The following is a 22,858-nucleotide window of genomic DNA, read 5'->3' as shown; positions in this document are numbered from 1 at the left end:
GGGTGTGACAGTGATGGGCAAGGTCCCAGGGACTGTGGGAAACTTGTCCTTCACCATAGCTCAGACACCTGCCAGAGGCCCTAGAAGGTTTGCAGCCGCAGGTCACCTGTGGCTCCCGGTCACCCATTCTGTACCGAGACTAACTCTTATTGACTGCTCCAGGAACTCGGGAGCAAAGGTGAATGGAACGGTGCCGTTTCTGCTATCACAGAGATGACGGGCCGCAGGGACAGGAGGGCCTCCATGTCACTACCACAGAAATAAATGTGTGTTCCCGGTTGAGCCAGGGGCTGTCAAGGAAAGTCCCAGGGGCACAGCAGGGAGAGTAGGTCACTGCCCAGGTCAAGCTGGACACCAGGGACGTTTGTCAAGGGTTGCCCTAGAGCTGCAGGGGACGGTCAGGACGATGGCAGCTCAGCAAAGAGAAGGTGGGGGGGTCCCGGGCAGGGGTCTCCTGCAGGACAGACTGACCTGGAGGCTGGACACACGGGGCAAAGGGGCAGAAGGCCAGGGAGCTGGAGAGGGGCTGAGCAAGACCCTGCACCTTCTAGAACATTCCTGGACCATGAACCTGGCAGCCATTCTGAGATGACGGATTGGCCTCTCTGCTAGGGACAATGCCGAGCGCTGGCCAGGATGCGGAGCAGCAAGAGCCTCCCGCAGCCAGTGGGACTGCAGGACAGCACCTCGCACGGGAAGCAGCTCAGATGTTCCCTGTAAACACACGGCTGCCACTGACCCCTGAGGGGTGAAGCTTCTGTTCACCAAACCCTCCCGTGACTGTCGCTTCATAATCGCCAAGAACTGGCTCAGCCCCAGCGCCCTTCAGCGGGTGCAGAGAGGAGCAGGCTGTGGTGCTCACACACCATCACAGGATAAGAAACCAGCGTCTCCTGCACGCGGCCTCGCCACGCACCTCACACGCAGCCCGCTAAGTGGGAAAACCGGGCGTGCAGAATCGTTCTCTCTGATTCCATTTGGGGAAAATACAGGACAGGAAACGGACCTGTGGTGACAGGGGTTTGAAGGACGGGATGGTTACAAAGGGGCACGGGGTGAGGGGACAGTTTGGAGATGTTCTGTGTTTTGATGGTGGTGGCTACGTGACAGTATTCATGTATCTAGACGTAGAGAGCTGTGCGTAAAAATAGGTGGATTTTACCAGATGGGAATCATGTCTCTGTTTAAGACAGAAGAAACGCAGGCCTCGGTCTGGCTGCCCCTAGAGAAGTGCTGGGGGAGATGTCTGGTTCATCCAGTGACCTGAGCGCCCCCGGAGCTCCCCTCCTGCAGCAGGTGCCCAGGGTGCCAAAGATGGCCTCCTTGTCACCCCCAGGGAACAGGGGGACTTGGGAACAGGACAGCGAAGGCCTGAGGTGTGAGAATGAGAGGAACTGTCCTGAGTCGGGGGTGGGCAGCAGCTGAGGCCCTGGATCTCAGTCTGGCGGGGACCCCCCAAGTCGTTCTCACTGTGGCTTCTGGCCCTGCAGGAGCTGTGGGTGCAGTGTGAGCCAGAGGCCAGGGTGCTCCTGGTGCCACCTTGGGAGTGATGCCCGGGGGCAGCAGTGGGGGAGAGCAAGCCTGCCTGAGCGGCTCCCTGTCTTGGGGACAAGGGCACTGAGACAAGACCACGTGGATACTGTTTAGTCAGCTCTTTGGCTGCTGTGGCTAAAAGATTGACCAGAGAGTGTAAAGGAGAAGTTGACCTGGGGGCTCGGGGTGTCAGAGGGTCAGTCCACAGACAGGGGGCCCCATCCTTCCAGGTGAGGCAGAACGTCCCGGTGGAGGGAAGCGGCCTGTCACAGTCACGAAGCAGAGAGAGACTTAAGTCACCAGATAGAATATGTGCCCCAAAGCCACGCCCCGGCCCCACCTCCTCCAGCCACACCCACCACCAGCCACCACCCAGACAGTCCCTTCAGGGATCATTCACTGACGGGTTAGGACCCTCACAGCCCAGTCATTTCTCCTCTGAACCTTCTTTCTGTCTCACACGTGAGCTTTGGGGGACACCTCACATCCAGGCCATAACAGCCACTTGGGTGGGGCGCCAGGAGACAGGCTCAGAGCACATCACCCCCAGGCAGCGGGGGCAGCCACTTACCGCGTCCCGAGGGTCAGCCACATTGAGCTTGATAGAGACCACAGAATGTGCTCTGCACCACCATCTGCTCGTCCGGGTGTCAAACGTCCATTGACACCTTGCCCCCCTCACCTGACAGCACAGGGTGAGAGGAGGAGATGGCCGAGAATGGGCTCCTTCCCTGCTGTTGGCACAGGGGAGGTCCTGCAGGGCCTCCAGCCCGAGGGTGAGGTCCTTGCTGTTGAGGAGGCCGCGGCCTGCACAGAGCAGGCTCCAGGTGGCCGCGCAGCCCCAGCCCCTCTCGAGCTCTGTGATGTGGGGGCACTCCGCAGCCCCTCTGCTGCTGGGATGCTCGGGCTCCCTTGGTCTGGGCAGAGGCCACCGGCAGGCGCTTCCTCGCCCCTGGGGCCTTCTCAGGCCTCACTGTGGGAGAACCTGGGGTCACTGGGCGCCCCCTCATCAGCCCTACAGCTTCCCTCCTCCCTTCTGGCTGCCACACGAGGGTCACCCTCCGGTCATCTCTCTCAGAGACCCCTGGCCACCCTCCCTGTGCTGCCCTTGGTCACAGGAGGGACAGGACAGAGGCAGGAGGGCGGCCCACCCTCAGCAGAGCCGGCAACACGAAGGCAAGAGGCCCTGAGGCCGCCTCCACTGGACACTCTGCTGTCAGCAGGAAGGGGCTTCAGGGCGTCCAGAGCCACCTCCCTCCTGGCAGAGAGTCCCTCACCGCGTCCTCCCTCCGTGCTCACGGCTCTCGGATGGTGCTTCATCTACTGCTGTCTCCCGACCCCTCCACCAGGGAAGGCACTGGCCACCCGAGGTGGGCCCTCCTCGGGCCGCTCCTCCCCTCCGCAGGCCCCGCGACGGGCCCACGGGCCTGTAGGCCACCCACACCAGGCCGCCACGTGCCCCGGGGAGCACACACACAGGTTGTCAAGGAGAAGAGACTTCTTCCCTTTAAACCTGCCCCTCAGGACTGCCCAGGAGCTGCCTAGGGTTGGAGGGGCAGGAAGTGAAGACTAGAGAGAAAGGACCCTTGGCCCGCTTCAATCTCTGGACCCACAGGCCTTGGGATGAGCCTGTCCCCACCTGTCCCTGGGTGGGTGAGCAGCTCACAGTCCTCTTGGTTTCTTAAACTAGGTGATGGAGCCGGATCTGAAGATGCTCCAGACATTGCCGTCGGCTCAGAATGTGAGTGAGCACCCCAGAGTGCGGCCAGGGGTGCAGCCTGCGCCAAGCCTGGCTGATGGGGGAGGCTTCACTGGGACGGGTGGCTCTCTCTGCGCCCTCGGATTTGTGTGTTCAGAAGAGGCCAGACACACCCAGTTCTCGAGGCCACTCGCTCTCTGCACACAGCTGGGCCTCTCCTGGGCTGCTGCAGACACTGCTCAGTGGGAGAGCCAGGCCCAGGGAGGCCGGGACAGGGGAACGGGTCAGAAAGGTGAGGGACAGAAAAGCTGCCCGGCTTTGATGCTGGTTAAAACAGCCCCAGGGGCTCTGGGAAGTAAGCCCTGGCGGGGAGGGGGTGTTTATAGGCTGCTGCAGATGCTTGGCTGACAGTTGGGGGGCAGGCAGGAAATCGGGTTTTATGGCCACTAACCATCAATCACAGTTAGACTCAGCTGGAGACTTCCCAGCCCACCAGAGGCCCCAGGCACTGAGCAAACATTAAGAAAGTAAGACTCCTCCATCCCCATGCCTCCAGAGAAGGGCCCGCCCCACCCCAGCTCACCCGGTCTCCGCAGCAGGAGAGGGAGGCCCAGATTAGTTTAGTTCTCTTTTGTTTTCTGAAAAAGCAAAAGTTCAGAGACTCTTTTGCTCAGGGGGAAAAAGGAAGGAAGGTAGGAAAGAAGGGAATAGAGGAAGGAAGGAAGAAATCCATCAAAGTGATTAATAAGGTGGACCTTGTAGCCCAGCGTGTGGCACATACCTGTCATCCCAGGCAGGAGGATCGCGAGTTCAAAGCCAGCCTCAGCAACAGTGAGGCCCTAAGCAACTCAGTTGAGAGTTTTGAATTTATTTAGAGACAGTGAGACCCTGTCTCTCTAAATAAAATACAAAATATGGCTGGGGATGGGGCTCAGTAACCGAGTGCCCCTGAGTTCAATCCCTGGTACCAAAAAAAAAAAAAAAAATCATTGTACAATTTGTGCCTGGGATTCACTCGCTTACCTGGTCTCTGCCCCAAACCTTGAAGGAAAGAAGCGGATTCATCACCGTCATCATACAGGGGAGGAAACTGAGATTCAAAGGGTGCAGGGACTCCCTGAGGCCAGCAGGTACCTGGTTAGGTGTGGTGTTGAGGACTGCATCGGCTCCTGAGTGGGGGGCTCAGCAACCTGGCATTTAGGAGGCCCCTGTGCCCCGAGAGGGAGACCAGGCTGGCAGGTCATCAGTAAGTGATGCTTCCAGCTGGATCAGTCAGGGTCCCCAGAGAGACAGAGCCAGTAGGATGGATGAATAGACAGATATATAGACAGACAGACAGATGGACAGGCAGATGGACAGGCAGGAGAGGGGATTGCTAGGGAAACTGGCTCACCTGGTTGTGGAGGCCCAGAGGGCCCACAGTGGCCTTCTGTAAGCTGGAAGGCCAGGGAAGCCCACAGCACGGCTCAGTCCAAGTCCAAAGGCATCAGAAACCAGGGAAACAGGTGGTGAACCTCAGTCTGAGGCCCAGGTGCAAATCCTGGAGTCCAACGACTGGAGAATAGGAGTTCTGACGTCCAAGGGTAGGAGAAGAGAGAGGAAATTTGCCTTTGCTCTCCTTCCTCAAAGGCCCTAATTCCCAATATTGCAATGATGGGGATCCAGAATAGAGAACATGAATTTTGGGGACAAATTGAGTTCAGACAGACTCAACCATAGACATGCCTGGAAATGACACTTTGCTGGCTCTCTGGACGTCTCCTGCAGTCAGGCTAACATCTGAAATGGTGAATCTCAGGAAGAAAAGTGAAAAAAAATTGCAATTTTTTTTTTTTTTGTAAAATAGAAAGCATAAGATGAATAAGTAGTAAAACTAAATGAAATGGAACAGTTCAGGTAACAGGCAATAGTTTCCAAAACTTCCTCAGAACACTTTGAGGAAATGAAGAGAAAAAAAACAAAAACAAAACAAACAAACAAAATACCATTCCCCAGGGTTTTGATCTAAGTGCACAAGTGTTAAATACACAAGTTTTTAGATCAAAAGGGCCACAGACTGACCAGCACAGTGACTGAAAGGCACATCCTGGTGTAGAATTTCCAAACATCAATGATATCAAGAAGATCTTAGAAACTTCCAGAGGGAGACAGACAGACAAAAGCAAACAAGAAAGGACACCATCAAAGGAATGAAATTGAGGTGGACCCAGAAACTCTCAGCACTAGGAAAAAAACAGGGCAAAGTCTTTAAAATTGAGGTACTATTTTCAATCCAGAATCGTGAGGCCAAGTGATCAACAGGGTTTAACAGGGTCTGAGGGTAAGAGGAAAAAGTACATATTCAGGTTTTCCAGGACTTAGACTGTTTCTTTCCTACACACCTTTTCTGAGAAAGTTACTTAAGGATGTCCTTCCATAAATAAAGACATTTCATGGACTAAATCAAGAAAGAGAAAAATGTAATATGTAACTATGGGAGAGGGCCTGAGGGAAGTTCTAGGGCTTAGGCTGAAAAAAAAAAAAATAGTCCTGGAGAGCAATGAGTTCAGTTAGAAAGAAGGAGATGGAGGGTTCTAAGTGGGTGGGGGTATATTTGCTCCAGTGATTCACAACTGAGGATAGCTTTGCTCTCTGAGGACATTTGGCGATGCCTGGAGACAGTTGGGTGGTCCCAACTAAGAGCGGGGGTTACTATTCTGCTAACCATTCCCAGAGCATGGACATCCCCCTCTTTCAAACAACTATACACCCCAAATACGAATATTGCTAAGTTAGAATATAAGTCCCATAGGGGCAGGGGCCGGTGTTTCTCGTTCACTGCCGTGTCCCCAGACCATGCCACAGTGCTTCACCCTCCCTATGGTCTTGCTGAATAGTGAGTGATTGACACAAGTTAATGACAATCTAGGTTCCCTAGGGTAGACATGTCTGTGGGGCTGGGGGAGCACCAGGTTTGACAGCTGACCTATTCCTGTCACCCAATCTCAGAGACAGAGTTCCAAGGCTGGTGGGACAGGGTGGGCACTGGGTGCCAGGTCACTCTGGGGGCTGGATGGTGGATCACCGGTTCAGTGTAGGAAGCACCAGCCACACCACCCTGAGAAAGCAACTGGAAAACTCTCGGACTTGAGCCATCCAGGGAGGAGAGTCCTCTCGAGGCCTCCTGGAGGCAGGTCCCTGGGAACCCCTGGGACTCCAGGTAGCTGGGGGACCTCAGCAGGTATTTCCTTGCAGCAATTTGAAGTCCTTCAAATTGGGCTGCAGATGAAGCTTGGGTTACCTTGCAAAGCTCTCAGTCACCCTCCTGGGGGTCCGTTGACTCCAACAATCCCCCTCTGTCCCTGTCTGTAAAATGTGGGTGAAGGTCACCATCAGGGGTTCACGGGTGCTTTGGAGCAGCTTTGGAGCTCCCGAGAGGTGCATGGTAAGGTGGGAAGGAGGGGGCTTGGCAATGCGGGGACCCGTGGTTCTTCTCCTCACTCCCCTCCCATCGCCCATCTCTTGTTTCATTTTTTCCACATACAAACCTGGGGAGGGGGAAGTTGCACAGAACCAAATGGAACATGCTTCTCGTGCAGCAGATCTCTGGTTCTCCCTTTAGCACCAACGTTTTAAAATAATGGTAATAACTCCCGACTTTCCTGCGCTGGTCACCTGTCAGCACTGAGCTAACCCTTTGTGTCCATTATACCCCTTTATCCTCTCCATTTTGTGATGTCAGAGTGCATTGTCCAAGGCCACCCAGCGGGTTCCCCAGTGGGCCCTGGATTTGCTGGGGGTGTAGACCGTTGACACAGGTGTCTGGTTCGATTATGACACAGAACTCACTACTTTCCAGCCCAACTTACCCCCAGCCCAGGCTGTGTGTGACGCAGGCCAGAGCATCCAGGGCCCTGGCCAGGCCCCTCCCACCCCAGCCCTGGGGGTTAACAGCGCCAGGTTCCTGGAGCCTCCCTTGAGCAGGGCAAGTGGCATGGATTGCCAAGTTGTTGTACTCGAAGGTGAGGCCAAGTCTTAAGACTTGGGGAGTGGGTCAGGGACAGGGTGGTTGTTTGTCCCTTGGCATGCTTATAGAGTATCTGTGATGTGCCGGGGCTGCTCTAGGGCTGGGAGTACACTCCAGAGAACACAGACCCTGCCCTTCCGAGGGCCTGCATTCCAAAAGGGGAACTGGCCCTCCAACGTGACAGATAAGAAGCATTATGTGCAATATTAACTATGATTATTAAGAAATAATATCTTTAATATTAATTAGAAATATTAAATATGATAAATACTAATGGGTTGGAAAAGTAAGGCAAGGAAATGGAACAGGAAGTGTCCGGGCCAGGGGGTGAGAAGCTGGTAATTTTAGATAAGAGCCCAAGGAGGCCTCAGAAAGACACCCGGAGCCCAGGGCTCATTTCCCCCACATCCTCTAGATGGCAGCATCTCACCACCCACAAATGTTGCGAAGTTTCCTCTTCTGGGCCCCAGATGAGTGTCCATTGTGGGTCCATCTAAAAATACCCTCAAAAGGAGAGCATCCAAAACAATGCAGGAGGAATTCCTGGGGTGTGAGTCTTGTTCTGTCTTTTTTTCTCGGAGCTGGATAAACAGGTGCATTCACTGTGTAAAGCAGTGCTTAGGACCAAAGTGATGTGTAGGTGAGACTCCAAGAACGAGTTCAAAATGCCACCCACACCTTCCACATTTTATTTTAACCTAAGTCACAGTTTACATGATTTTTCCTGCCTATGGAGGATTAGAATTCTGTGTCACCTTTCTAAAATTTACCAAGTACATTAGTGCAGACAAAACCTCGGGGCTGCGCCTGCCCGTGGGAAGCCCCTATCAGACATCAACACCTTTACCTCCTGCGCCCACGACACCCCGTCTATGACTCCCCGCTTCCTGTTCCTGGCAGCGGAGGAAGAACTTAGAGACACGCCTAAAAACCTGGTGGCAGAATCCTAGAATTTGAGGACTTTCCCCAGCCTTTCACAGATAACTTGCTCAGACCTGTTTGAACTCAGTTCTAAAAGCCACCTGGCTGCGCAGATCTTGGCCAAGCCCTCACCTTGGTTCTCATGAAGCCAGCTCTCCTTTGCAGTTCAATTCATTTGTGGAATTACCCCTGTATTAAATTATATAATTCAATAATGAGACCGACTGGCATTAAGATTTGGACACTGTGTTAGGTCTGCATCACTGTGATTAAGTACCTGAGGTGAATTTAAAGGCAGCAAGAAAGGTTTATTTTGGCTCACGGTTTCGGAGGTTGCGGTCCCTGGTGACTGGCCCCATTGCTTCTGGGGCTGCGGTGAGGCAGCTCATCCTGGCCGAGGCACCTGGAGAAGCAAAGCCGCTCACCTTTTGGTGACCAGGAAGCAGAGAGAGGGTCCCAATACACCCTCCAAGGGCACACCCCGCATGACCCGCTTCCTCCAACCAGACCCTGCCTCCTCAGGTCTCCACGACCTCCCAGTAGCTCCATCAGGTAGGGGCCAGCCTTTGTGGAACATTCCAGATGCAAAGTGTAACAGAAACAAATATCGCAAACCCTAAGTGAGCATGTGACTCCATTGGAGGGGAAATCAGTTCAACAGAGGTTGGCTTAAGTGCTGGAATCCACAAGATCAATATTTTTGTTGTTGAGCCACATCCTCAGCCCTTTCTAACGTTTTATTAGAGACAGGGCCTCACTGAGTTGCTTTGGGCCTCACTAAGTTGCAGAGGCTGGATCTGAACTCGAGATCCTCCTGCCTCAGCCTCCTGAGCTGCTGGGATTACAGGCGTGGGCCACCGTGCCTGGCCCAAGATCACGTCTTCTGTGATGGCCCATGGGCTGGTGTATCTGGCACTGCTGGCAGTGCTTGGCCAAGTTGTCTTTGGGAGGCAGGAATAATAATGAAAGCAATTTATTCTGCAACTTAAAGCCCCTCTTCTGGGTGCTTTATAAAAGCTAGCGCCCCGTGTCTTCAGGGATGTGAATATGGCCCCTGTAAACAGGCAGCTCTCGACCTAAGCCAGCCCTCCAAAACCCAGGGGCTTGTGTGACTCGTCATTCAGCACAGCTCGTCCCTCTGTGGATGGTGACCTGGTTGGGTCCTGCAGGGTGGCTCTCCTCGCTTCTCCTGGCCTTAGTCTCGTGTCTATGGTGAGCTGCCCGTTGGCTGAGAGCTCGGCTTCCGGGAACTGGCCCGGAAGAGGCCAGGGGTCCCTGTAGGCTGGGATCATGGATGACCTGCTCGGTGGATCCCTCGTGTCACACAGCACAGACGAGGCTTCTGCACATGGTGGCTAGGGAGGATTCTGTGATGGCGCTTCCGGGATGTCTTGAGACTCAGGTTTAGAATTGGCCTGCTGTCATTTCTGTCACAATTAACCAAATCAATGCACAGGCCAGCCCAGAGGAAGGGGGGAATCAGTCGGCTCCCCCCCCCCCCCCCCCCGCAGAGTCACATTGTAGGGGGTCTGGACACAGGAAGGGGGAGAATCGCAAAGGACCTTCTCCTCTTCCCTTTTCACGACTGAGGAAGCTGAGGCTGAGGCCTGTCTAGGGGATCTGCCTCCCCGGGTCTCCCAACCACGGGCGGTAGAGCTGATGGCCACAGCCGGGGCTCCCACAGCTACCTCTCCCCCAGGCTCAGCCGCCTTCTTAAGAAATGAAAGGGTTTGGAGCAAATGGGACCCTTTAAGTTTTCAAATGAATACTACTTAGGGATCTTCACCATCGGTGGGGCGCTCTTCCCATCCTTACAACGTCCCTGAGGAGTGCGGACAGGTGCCCTGTTTTACAGATAAGGAAACTGAGGCTGAGAAACACTCAGGTTATTACCAATGCACCGCACAGCCCAGGACACAGAGGACAAAGGACTCAAGCCCATGTCTTCTTTTTCTCTCTTCTTGTTGGGGAGGGAGTCCCAAGTCGTCTGTTCTCGGGCTCTGTTTTTGCAGGTGTGCTGGACCCCTCTAACCTGGGGCCCACAAACCTCTAGAAGGCATCATGGGGTCCTCGGACAACTTAGAGTTACACACAAAATCATCTGTATTTTGCATTCAGGCATTTTTCTGAAAAGGAAATTTGCATTTATTAGATTCTCAAAGGAGTGTGTGACACAGTCAAGCACCACGCTTCTGGAAAAGTCCTGACCTTCCTCCCAACCAGCAGACAAACCCTGGGAACTACCTGTCATCTCTGTGTTCCCTGAACTTAGAGAGAAAAGGGAGCCTTTCAGCTACTTCCAGGAGAAACTGAATGGACCCCGAAGCTGAGCTCTGGAAGCAGAACACTGTGTCTTCCGTGTGAGATGGAATGTGAAGGACCCTGGGTGGTGGACAAGGCCCACCATGGTAGCCAACGACAGGCAGAGGTCCACCTGAGGTGCTGCAGTTTGCTCTGGTGGTGGAATATTCCCGAAGTCACAGACTTGGAGCTCTGCATCGGGGGCCTTGGGGACCCCTTTCTCCTTCCTGCCTTAAGATGTGGCCCTAGAATTGCTCAGAGTCACCAACAGGTGACTGGAGCAGCTCCCTCCTGGCCCCGGGCTGCGCTGTCCTTCCTGTTGTCCTCGAGGCCAGCGGCTCACTCTCTGAGCTCCGCAAGGCCCTGTCCTGGGACCGGAATCTCCTCTTCCTCCAGGAAGCTTCTCCTGCACATGCCATCTCGGGCAGGGACCTGAGCTCAGGGAATTAGCAGGGGGACCATGAAACCATCGAGTGAGAGCCAACAGCACAGAGCTGAAAGCTGAGGCCAGAGGAGGGTGGGACGCGCCCACAGGGTGCGGGCGTCTCCTGAGGCCAGCCGTACCTGCAGCCACCACTGAGCAGCACAGCCTCGGGGACCCTTCCTCCCTGAGGCCCGCTGGGGTCTCCTCTTCCTCCCCCAGACCCCAACTGCTCTCAACTCTGCAGCGGAGGGGTCCTCGGAGCACAAATCCCATCAGTCAGGCTCCCCTGCCTAGAAGAGGCCAGCAAGCCTGCTGCTAACCCTGTCCCCTGTGTCCCAGGCTATGTCTGGAGCTTCTGGGGTGTGCAGGAACCAGCTCCTCCTTGCCTTCGAGAGCCACCGGCAAACCCAGGGATTTTCCACAGCTGGAGGTCAACCACGGTGGACACCCTGCACATCCGAGAAACCAACCAATGTGAAACACCAGGTTCCTTTTCTTGGAGAGTGGATGGACCAGGCCACGGCGGCCCCGTGCCCACGGCACCATGTTGTCACAGAGTTCTCGTGCATGCTCCTGCTCTGTCTGGGATGAGCTCTCCTCCTTCCGTGCTGAGCCAGGGCTGCTCTCGAGACCTTGGCATAACTGTCACTTCTCCCGGGAAGCTTCCTCTGATGTCTCTGAGTAGGTTAAATCCCTGTCACAAATGTTCTCTTCTTCGCTTGTGTCGCACTTAGGATTTTACCTGTGGGAGGGATGATGACTTGCCATCTTCCCTGAGGGACTTGATCTCTGCGTGGCGGGAGGGACCAGCCTGGGCCCGTTCACAACCAGGGCTCTCGCAGGGGCTCAGCTCGCTGGTGGTACCAACTCACCACAGCGGCCCAGGGACTGAACCACTGGAGAAATACACACCACACGAAGAACCCTGGGCTTTGGCTTCTGCAACAGACGACTCTTGCTCACGCACGTCCTCCCCCTCACTTCCAAGCCGCCTGCTGTGAGGTTTGTCCTGTTTCCAGATTCTGGCCCACAGGATGGAGCACTCCATCGACTCCATTTCTACCAGGGCCTCGAAAATGTCACCACCGAGGGTTCTCCCTTCTCTGTGTGGTTGGAAGCAAAGGAGTCACAGGACTGAACCATCCTAGATTCCGAAGCCACTGATTGGAGAAGAGTGTCTTGTGCGCGACCCTACCCTCCTTGGAGGTAGACAGCAGGGAGATAGACTTTTTTAAAAATTGGTTCTTTTCAGTTATACATGAAGATTGACTTTGACATTTGCAAGTAAATGGGTGGAGACTATCATGCTAAGTGAAATAAACTAATCCCCCAAAGCCAAGGTCCCATGTTTTTGTGGATACATGGAAGCTAACCCATAGTAAGCAGGGTGGGGGGTGGAGAATAGATATTCAGTAGATTAGACAAAGGGGAAGGCAAGGGAATAGAAAAAGGAAAGGCAGTGGAATGAATCTGAGATACATTTTTAATGAGGTAATTCCTGAGGGTTTGCAGGCTTATTTGTTACTGCAGCAAGGCCTAACTTCCTCTGACCTAAAACACCTACCCAGCTTCTTATTCTTCTACTTTTGGGGCAAGCTGCAATCTCTCTGGAGCTCAGTTTCCTTACTGGTAAAATAAAAGGCTTTCAGAAAGTGATCGCCAAACTCCTTCCAATGTTCAAATTCAATCGTTCTGTTTGCATGTCTCCCGCTCTTCTGGCACCATATGCAGACACCATAGATGTTTGCTAAACAAGAGAACCTTCTATATAGCTGGGCACAGCATAACAAGTGTGTGTGAGTCAATGAGAGTCAGCAGGTACAATGATTATCCCTTAAAATCATAACAGAGCTGGAGAATTCCTACCCCTGAGTGGTGTCTCTAGCTAAGAAGACATCTGTTTGTAGTGATGCTAGTATAAATGAACCTCTTGTGCCACCAGTCACATTAAAGTGCAACACATAGATTGTGTACAGAACATAATACTTGAAGATGAAAATAAACCACGGTCACTGCTTTATGAATTATGTTTTATGATTATTTTAGAGTGCACCCTTACTTATTAAAAAAGAGTTTGCTGTGGAACAATGTGCTGGACTATGTGGACGGCAGCCTCACCCATTTGCTGTGGCTGTGTTCCTGGATTGCATGGACAGGCCTGAGCCATCTAGGTCTGTGTGAGAAGACTATCGTGTCCCCACAACAAAGGAATTGCCTAATGATGAGTCCCATAGTCAAGAGATGCTTAACCATATTTGAAATCTTTTCTCCCAGATCAAAGAACTTTAATACCTTAGAAATCCAGTGATGCTTCAGAACATCCAGACATCCAACAAGCCCAATATTGATCAAAATAACAATGGTGACATTTCATCAGGAAGCGCGGGAGGCTCCAGGGATCCACCCCTCAGCCCTGCAGGAGCTCCCCAGCATCTTGCCCTCGTCTGCCCTTGGCAGCCTGGCAGCCCCCACATTCCCAATTATCTGCAGGCCACATCCTCAGTCTCTCACCCCCTCCCCTCAGCTGCCTCTGTCAGTAGATGTGATCTCAGTTTTCAAAGGAACCCACTGACACTTTTTCTTAGAGAGTTGTCATTAAAGGTCCCCGCCCAGAGATAGTAGCAAGAAGCATAAGTCACTCTTTGATGAGACAGAAGTGCAAAGATGGCGGGTCAGATGGCAAAGGCACCTCAGAATCTGCAGGACTCTTTTCGGGATCCAGCCTTCCGGGCTGCAATCTACCACAGATTCACTGCATTCCAGAGAGGCAGACTCCTCTTCCTGGGCTGGGGTCCTCTTATAAATGAAGGCCACTGCAGCTGCCTGCATCCTGGTAACCATAGTAACCGTGGACCACAGGCAGGTGTCTGATCTCTGCCAGACATTTTCTGATATTAAGTGCTCTTTACCCTCCCCCCTACCCCTATCCCGGATCCTGTTCAGATTTGTGGCATTAAGGGTCTCCCAGGGGGAGCAGCCCAGGCCCTGGAGACCCGGAGCTGAAAGCATTAATTAAACCACTTATTTCCCCAGAACATTTTGCATTTGCCAGGCCTTGCAGCCAAGGAAGACCTCCCAGGGAAGCTCAGATGAGAGGGAATGCTAATTCAGACACCAGGGACTGCGGCACTTCAGGGCTACAATCGGTAGCAAATGGGGCTCAGCAGGACAATATGTCCGGTATACAGCAGGCACACAATCAATACTTGTGGAAGAGCCAATTTGATAAAATGGAGCTCACACCGCAAATGGGGTTCCTTATGAGCCATAAAAGTCCTGTGTGAGATTATTGTGTGAGTCGTTCAACTGTTATTGAGTGCTTACTGCATGCACCCACGGATGGTGACAGGGAGCTTCTAAAGATGTCAGCTTGTTGGATGAATCCCAACCCTCTGGGAGCGGTCATGTTGGGAAATGCATTAAGAGGAGACTGGAGGGGTTAGCAGGGACTGTGTCCCTAAGGGCTCTGGATCCCAGTTGTCTCTGGGGTATATCCCTGGAGAATCTTTAAAGCTATAGTGCCTGTGACTGACAGGATCAGTGTGACATTTCAGAAACACCCTTTTGGATGTCCCAAAGGAAAAGAATTAGAGGAACTGTATTGCTTTGGCCAAACATTGTAGTGGCTCTTCGACTTTTGAACCCAGGCCTTAAACTGGCAGTTGACCCTCTTCCTTTTGGAACCTGCCCACCATTCTGTGAGACGCTTCAGCTACAGGGACAAGCCACCTGGAGGAGAACAAAAGTGCACCCCTTGAAGAAATGCATAGCCCAGCTGGGACCCCCCTACAGCCGCAGCAGCAACTGCCAGCCACGTGAGGGAGCCAGGGATCATCACAGCCTGGTGGGACCGCCCAATGACTGCAGTCTCAAAAGACATCACGCTGAGCAGGCAAACCACCCAGCTGAGCCCAGGCAACCCACAAAATCATGGTAAATAGAAGAATCAGTGTTCTGAACCACTGAGTCATGGGGGGTCTTTTTCTGCAGGTAACTGGCCAATAGGCAGGGCGTGGGCTGGGATGGAACCAGGCTGTGATGGCATCCGCAGCTCAGCAGCAAAGGTCCGGAGGGGAGGTCACGGACTCTGGGGTCAGCAGCTTCACGGGAACTTGTGGACGGAATCCTCTCTGCCCCTTCCCACACGCACCCAGCATCTGCTGAGTGAAACACTCCACGTGCCGTGCCGAGAGAACAAAAGCCCACTATCTCTAGACAGTCCCCACAGGCAGAGGAGTCCAATTTCCCTGCCCTCCAAGACCACTTTTATTCTCCCTCTTTCTGAATCAAGGGTGTCCCAGCTGCTGAGGCAGATCCTCTTTGTCCTCCAAGGACAAGTCCTTCTCTTGAGTGTGGCCTTGGAATCTGGGTGCAAGATGACCCTGTTTCTGTCTCCTCCCAGCCTGGCCTCTCCATGGACCCATGAACAGAAGCACCCTGCAGATGGGATTAGGTCACAGAGGCAAATTGCGGCCCAGTCCAAGGGGACTGCAGATCACAGAGGGGCTGTGCCCATCTTCAGCAGGACACAGGACAGTCTTGAGCCAGAGCAAATGCTAGCCCTCTGCCTGCTGCCCCACTCTTCCCTCTGGGGGAGAGGAACCTCAGCCCCTTGTTTACATGTCAGCAAAGCGCCCCCCCACACACACACACACCCCACTCTATGTTGTCACCTCCGGGACAGCCCCTGGGGGAGAAAGAGGATGAGCAAAAATTTAGATGTCTCTTAAAGGGAACCTTTAAAGACAAGGTCGCAGGCCTGATTCCTGCGCTCACGGGGTGCGACCTCAGCGAGGTCCAGACTCTCCTAGGGGCCCAACGGTCCCCAGCCGGAGACAGTCCGAGCTTCCTTCCACCTGGAAGGCCCGGGCTGCTGTTGGGTGGGGGTCCGGTCACATGTTGGCGGGAAGGGGGGGCGGCTGATTGACGCGGCTCGGTGTCAGCCTCCTCTCTGACGTCCTCGCCGCCGTCCTCCCTCCCTCTCTCCCTCGATCCCCGCCCCTCTGGCGGCGGGAGAGCTGCTGGCTCGCGGGGACCCGGCAGCTGCTTAGCGGCGGGCGGCGGCCGGGACCTGGAGTGGTGCGAGGCGGCGGGACCGAGCCCCGCGCGGGGAGCAGGCACCATGGTGCTGTCGGTGCCTGTGATCGCGCTGGGCGCCACGCTGGGCACCGCCACCAGCATCCTCGCGCTGTGCGGGGTCACCTGCCTGTGCCGGCACATGCACCCCAAGAAGGGGCTGCTGCCGCGGGACCGAGAGCCGGACCCCGAGAAGGCGAGGCCGGGGGTGCTCCAGCCCGCCCAACAGGTGAGCGGCGCCTGGCCCTCCCGCGAGGCGGGGTCGCCGGGCTGCGGCGGGGACCTGGGGGCGCGGGCGGAGGCGCCGCGGCCGCGAGGCTCCCTTGGCTCCCGCACTTGGCTGGGAGGGGGCCGCGGACAGGCCCCAGGGGTCGGGGAGGCCTGGGGGGATCGGAGGGAGGTGAAGGGTAACTGGGGGTGAGGGTGCAGAGAGGCACGGACAGGGATGGGGTGCCGCAGCGAGGGCTGGAGGGGAGGGCAGGGGAAGCGACCCGGGTAGCCATGGGGACCCAGGGGAGCGTAGGGACTTGGGGGCTGCGGGGGCTGCGGGGGTCAGGGCACTCGGAAGAGGACGTGGGAGGGGGCCGGGAGCCCGGCTGTAGGAACTGGGGGCTGAGAGGGACAGTGAGGAAGCGACAGGTCGGGGACTGGAGTGGGGTCTGCGGAGGGAGGAGGGAGCTGGGCGGCCACGGACCTGGCGGAGAAGAAAACCCAAAGGGAGCTGCGCCCCGCTCCCCGCCCCCGCCTCCTCCTCCAGCGGGGACTGGGGGTGGGACCGGGCGACGCCAGGAGGGGCTTCCTGTCCTCAGCTCTGCCAGCCAGGGCTCGCCGCAGCCTCCGCGGCGGGCGGTCTCGGAAGGTCCCTGGAGCAGGAGGGTCCCCCCTGGCATCTGCTCGGTGCAGAGCTCCTTGGGGCAGGAAATGGGCTGCAGTCCCAGGGTGCCCTGCGGCAGCGGGCCCGGGAGGGGTCTAGTCCCCAGCTGTGACCTCCAGGGTGTTCTCCAGGGACGGTGCCAGATGTTCCCTGGAGGACCCCAGGAGGTGCCTGGTCAGAGTGCTTGGAGGAAAGCTGGCCCTGTGCTAGGGGGGTGACTTAAATGACCTCCCCAGTCCCTCTAGATTCCTTCCGGAGCTCACAGGGCTCTGGGGTGGCACTCAACCTCGGGGCTTCCATCCTTTTTCCAATCAATTATTCCAAAGCCACGGGGTCCAGGTGTGCGGGGCCTGTGCCAGTCACCATACAGTGACCTGGAAAGGAAAGTGGTTTGAGTTCTTACAACTGAAGGAAAGTGGCATTGACTCTGGCTGAACAGGAGCTGCAGGGCAGTGGGACGTCAGGCTGGAATGATCTAGAAGTGGGAGTAGCGAGATCCCCGCTGGCAGGGGTTGGAGGAACCCTTTTCCAGAAGTGATGGAGCCCGGCTGCCTCTCAAGCTCCTCTCCTGCCCAGGGCACCTAAGGACGGCCACTGTGCTGCCTTTCAGGGGTGGCTTTCTGGGCACTGTGTCCTCCCTTCCCGGAGAGGACCCCTGGAGAAGCAGTGGGTTTAAGTGACCTCCAGGACCCCTCCCGTGCTTTGTCCTATTGACAACCAGTCGCTGGCTCTGGGGCTGATTATCTGCTAAAGACAAGGCAGGAAGTCTCAGCCCTAATACGATTGTCCACACATCTCATTAGATAAGTCACAGCAAACCATGGCACAGGCTCTGTGCCAGGTACTCTTACGAGTGTTTTACATTATTAATGCATTTAACAACCTGTCAAGAAGCTATGGGATGATTCCATCAAAAGATTAGGAAATAGAGGTTCAGAGAGGGTAAGTAACTTGCCCAAGGTCACACAGAGAAGTTTTAGAGCCTAGCTCTCCAGAACTGGTCTGACTTTGGAGTCCATACCCGCAGCTGCTCCACGGTGCTCCCTCACCTGCCTGATCCAGAGCGGCTCTCTCTACAGCCTGGCTCAGGCCAGTGTCCTCTTCTTTTGCAGTCTCCGCCTCCCTGGTTTATGATTATTCTTATAGGACGCCGAGCTCTGTCCTCCCCTCTCTTCTAGCTTTTCACACAGATGGCTTCTTCTGACCCTTTAGGTTTCTTTTGTGTTTCAGTGTCACCTAGTCAGGGAGGAGGATGCCTACTGTCATGTGAAACAAGGCGTCTCCACGTCACCCTCTCCCATACCATTGCTTCCAGATTCTTCCACAGCACTTGTGACAGTGCAGTGGGGTCTTTGGTTCCCGCCTCCTTGCATAATACTTATTCCCAGCACAGACTAGTGTCTGGAAACCACCTGGCATCCAAGAAAAAAACTGTCACACACAACTGCATCCCAGCAACCAGCTGGGGGTAGCTCTGTTAGCGCCTCCCAGGTGGGTGCGTCCGTCTTGTGCCAGCTCTAGAGGGACACAATAAGCCTTTATTGACACATGACACCTGCCCATCCACAGTCCCCTTAGTGGTTCCCTGGGGGACATGGGATGGGGCAACCTGGGGCTCCGTCTACAGAGTGTGGCAGGCTGAGTTCTCACAATGGCTTGGTGGCAGCTTCCTTCAGCCGCTGACCCAGATAAAGTAAATAGAGGAAAGACGGCCCCGTTGATTTCAAAGAAAGTCAGGCGCACGGTGTCTGCAGGGTGGCAGGTGACGTGATCTAAGTGGCAGATGTGGACAAAGAAGAGCGGGCCAGTGGTGCTCTCTGAAGATGCGCCTTAGAGAGAAAGGGCTGGGGGAGGGGAACGGCGACAGACTCCTGCCGCCTGGCAGAGGGGCGTGAGGTTTGGTAAGTCCCCCTCCCCCCTCCCCCCCAGAACTGGGCCGTCTGTGGGGACAGAGACGCCCCCCCCCCCCCGTCCTGTTGGGGAACCTCTGGGGTTTGCAGGCCGGACCTGGGAACCGGATTTCAGGCCCTGGAGGGCTACATGAAGGTGAAGGTTCTTGTGATTCTGAGGAGAACTTTGACGTCCCCCAGGGGTCTTGAACCTGCTGATGGGCCTGGGGACAGAGCTTCCAGGGTCCTGGGCTTGGGTAGGACCCTGCCTCCAACGGGAACAGCATCTTCTGTAAGAAGAAATAAAAACCAGCCGCAGTCGTCTCACCAATCCATGTGACTGTCCCCAGGGAAAGTCGTGGATGGTTCCAGACACAGGTTCTTCACCATGGGGCACACTCATCCTGAATTCGGAGTGTGGGGCCCGCCCAGGCTCCTGCCAGTCCCTGTGGGTCAACTCATTGACCAGGAAGCGCCCGGCGTCCCTTCCACCGCCCCGCGTTCTCGGCTGTTCCTCTGAACCCCGCCGTCTTCTATTTTCTGCTTTTTCAAACAGTCTTAGGATGTGTCCCTGGGCTTCTGGGGACAGCTCCAGGAATCTTAGAGGTCAGCAAGCCCTACTTAGGGGAAGGGGCAGAGGGTGGAAGCGCTTGGTCAGGGTCCCCTATAGTGCCTCCAGCCAGCCCCGGGCCACAGTTCTCCGTGGTTTAAGAACCACGCTCTGGACCTCTCTCTTGTCCTTGTCCTCGCGCACGGCGACTGTCAGGGGATCCAAGGAATTCCGTCTCACCACTTGCTTGCTCTTGGTCTGGCAGGACCCCTGGGACCTTCCTGTCACCAGCCCAGGCTGGGAAGCTTGGTTATCATGGGTGCCGGTAGCCTGAGCAGGGAGCCCTTGGGGAGGCAGAGCTGGGACAAGGCGCATGGTGTCTTGCTTCCGAATGCACTTGCTGGTGGCAACGGACCCTGGGTTGTCTCTGCCCTCTGGTCTGGGCGGGCTGCCCCTGGGCGGCCCTGGGTCCTCTCAGAGGAAGTCCTCTGCCCTGCCTACCAACTGGAGAGCCAGCGGAGCTGCCCCTTCCCGTCACCCAGGATCCAGGCCTGTCTTCAGAGAGCCTTGTCTCGGGGTCCCCTTAGCCCTTACCTTGTTGTGACCTTAAGTGTTTTTCTCAAATGCTGGAGAGGCCCTCAGGGGACCCTGATGCTGTCCCCTCAAAGCCAATGTGCAGTGGAAGGCTCAGTAAGATTACCCATCCTCAGCAGCGGTCACTACTTGGGCCTCTTGTGTCCACACCGCCTGTTTCCCACTATCAAACTGAAAAGTCCATCCTTCCAGGGAGGCAGAGCCCGGAGGGGCTTCCTATGACGCTAGAATATCAATTCCAAGATTTGATGAAATAAGTGACAAATTTATATCAAACAAACAATGTGTGTACAGTGGGTCCCCTCTCCCCAGGCCAGCAGTGTGTCCTTCATTATTTATGTATTTGGTTGGTTGGTTGGTTGTTATCCCTTACAACATCTGCTTGAAGTTAGGCACGTGACAAGGTATCTTTTGAACTCAGTCACCATATTGCTGTAGGAATGAACAGGACAGGGTGGTCACCGCGGGGGTGCCATCAGGGAGGCATTGACTGGAAATCTGGAGCTGGCCCTATTTATTGGTGGGCCTCCCCTGGGGGAGCGGGGCCATGTCCAGCCTTTGGCTGCTGCCCTGCTTGGTGACATGTGCTGGTCACACAGTGTGGTCACAACGTGCCCAGCCTGATCCGTATGACATGTGAGCTTCTCGCTACGTCGTTAGACATTGATTTTTAAAATGTCGTATTAAAAACTGTCATGGAGTCACATGATGGGTGTTTATATTAATTTAATATTTTTATGGCCAGGAGGACTTTGGGGCTATACTTGAGAGGACCCTGTCTGTGGTCTGTTATAAGCTGCCTCCCAAGCCCTGTCTGCCGTTGTCCTGTGGCAGAGAGACGGTCCCTGGGCACTGGGGCCTCGGCACCATCAGTGGGCGGTGGCGCCCCCCCACCCGTCCCTCTCCTGGCCCTAGACCCTGGGCAGCCCCCCACCCTCACCTTCCTCACCCTGGCAGAGCCCGGCGGCGGGCACAGGTGCTGCCTTTCGTGTTAATGAGCTCACTCATCAGGGGTGGCGGGCACTGGTGGGCAAAGGCTGCCTCAGAGCAAAGACAGCCCTGCTCCTCCGGATGAGCGAGCAGGGTGGGAGGGGATGACGGGTGGGCGTTCTAGTGCTGCCTGGTGCGCCCTTTTGGGGTGATGGCCTCCCAGGCACACCTGCTCTTCATGACCATAGGCGGCCCAGGAACTGTGACCCCACCCCTGGAACTGACTGGCCCCACACGCTGTGAGGCCACCTCTGTGGGGCCCCGCCCTTCAGCCTTTACTTGTTTGTTATGGTTGGTTTTGTTTGTTTTGTGTACTTTGCTTCTTGTGGCTGGAACCCAGGCGGAGCTCGCATCCTCCCGCTGAGCTACTCCTGTGTTTAAAGGGTCCATTCTGAGCTCACTGTGAGCCCACGTCCTGACTGGTGACCCCCTTGTCCTCACAAACACCACTAACAGCAAGAGATCTGCTCCCATAGAGCCATCCTGGTGTGAATCAGGCTCTTTGCCTGTGCCGGTCACTGGGCGGGTCACTGTTCTAAGTACTTGAACCATATCGATGCAGACCTTCCCAATAGCCCTGTGAAATTCGCGTAGGTATGGTTTGCACTTTACAGATGGGACAGTGAAACGCAGAAAGCTCAGGGGCTCTTTTCAGTGGGGAGCTGGAATGGGTCGAGGGCTCTGTCTCAGGCCCACCTTGGATCACCTGGCAGGAGCTCAGGAGAAAACAACACACTCAGGGTCTCATCTGAGCCACTGCGTCTCCGCACAGCCCCAGCAGGCAGTCTCGGCCTTGCCCGTGCTCTGGAGAGCTTTGCCTCCTGCGCGTCCCTGAGCTCCAGGCGCTGGGTGTAGCTCAGGACCCTCCAGAGACGCTGGACGCAGTAGACATGTTTGGGCTGGTTGCTTAGCAACAGGAAGACAGTGTGCATTTTTCAGCAGGAAATCAGCCTGGATGGTTTCAGGGAGAGGTGCACACCCACGGGAGACGGCAGGCTTCCAGACACCCAGGACGGGGACTCTGGGTCTGTGTCCCTCAGCCCTGTCCCCATGGGGCTGCTCCTTGGTGCAGCGTAGAGGCCACTCAGGTGCGTGCCTCTCCTCCTTGTGGAGGCCAGCTGTTCACTCCAGCAGGACCTGAGTTTCCGATAAGGCCCAGGTCACTGTCGACTCCTGGGCTGCAGGAAGGGGGATCCAGAGGCCGCCAGACGCAGCGAGGGGCAGAGCTGAGGAGAATCACACGGGGCCTAGGCAGATGGGGAGGAAGAGAAGAAACCCACCGACGGGCGAGAATCGGAGCCAGGGAGGAGGGGGGCCACGGCACACACCGACCCCCGAGTCAGAGCGTGGGGGGGATCGGTGGAGAGGAGCCCTTTCCTGTCCAATTCCCAGTGACCACCTCACTGCACCCAGTGCCCCTGGGGACCCTGCTTTGAGGACGGAGGAGGTCAGTTTCATAAGGACGAGTTTCAAGAGCCAAGGGCTCGTATTTTGTGTATGGGAATCAACACACCCCGAGCACAGAAAGGCCCCTACAGCCAGCTTGATGAGAAATAATGTGTTAGGAGAACTCAAAAGGAAAACAATGAAAGGGCCTGTGCCCCCCTCTCCCCTCCCCTTCCTCCTTGATCATGTTTATTGAGCACCTACTGCATACCAGATACAGTGCTGGGGATACAATTGTACCCAACAACGCAGTGACCTAGTGTCAGTTCTCATGGAACTAAAGATGTAATGGGGGAGACCAGAGTCCAAATAAGTGAAAGTGTGCCATGGGGGTAAGTGATCCGAAGAGACGGTGCTGGTGCTAGGAGGGTGCAAGGCGGAAATGACCCCATCAGGGGGGTCAGGGGAGGCTTTCTTGGAGAGAGCAACGGCCTAGCTGAGAGCTGGCATCGGAGCACATGTTAACCAGGGCCAGAGGGGTGGGTGTTGGGAGCGCCAAAAAGAGGATCGAGCCTGGGCAAGGGTCCTGAGGCAGGAGGGTCCTATCGTGGAGGA

At 55.5% G+C, this 22,858-nt stretch overlaps 1 protein-coding gene across 1 annotated transcript in view; it reads left to right on the top strand.

Annotated features, from left to right (window-relative positions):
- Positions 1–16,006: 16,006 nt before the first annotated feature.
- The window catches only part of SYT13 (synaptotagmin 13), a gene marked incomplete at its 5' end in the record, with an annotated part of 43,210 nt that continues 36,358 nt past the window's right edge, over positions 16,007–22,858 (top strand). Inside the window, one exon of the mRNA XM_081280539.1 lies at positions 16,007–16,189. Coding sequence (XP_081136665.1) covers positions 16,007–16,189 — 183 coding nt within the window. The remainder of the gene's footprint in view (positions 16,190–22,858) is intronic.

The sequence above is a fragment of the Spermophilus citellus genome (genome assembly GCF_964194105.1).
Source record: "Spermophilus citellus genome assembly, chromosome: 2".
Taxonomy (NCBI): domain Eukaryota; kingdom Metazoa; phylum Chordata; class Mammalia; order Rodentia; family Sciuridae; genus Spermophilus; species Spermophilus citellus.
The sequence above is the reverse complement of the archived record's forward strand: the minus strand, read 5'-3'. Positions and strand labels throughout refer to the sequence as shown.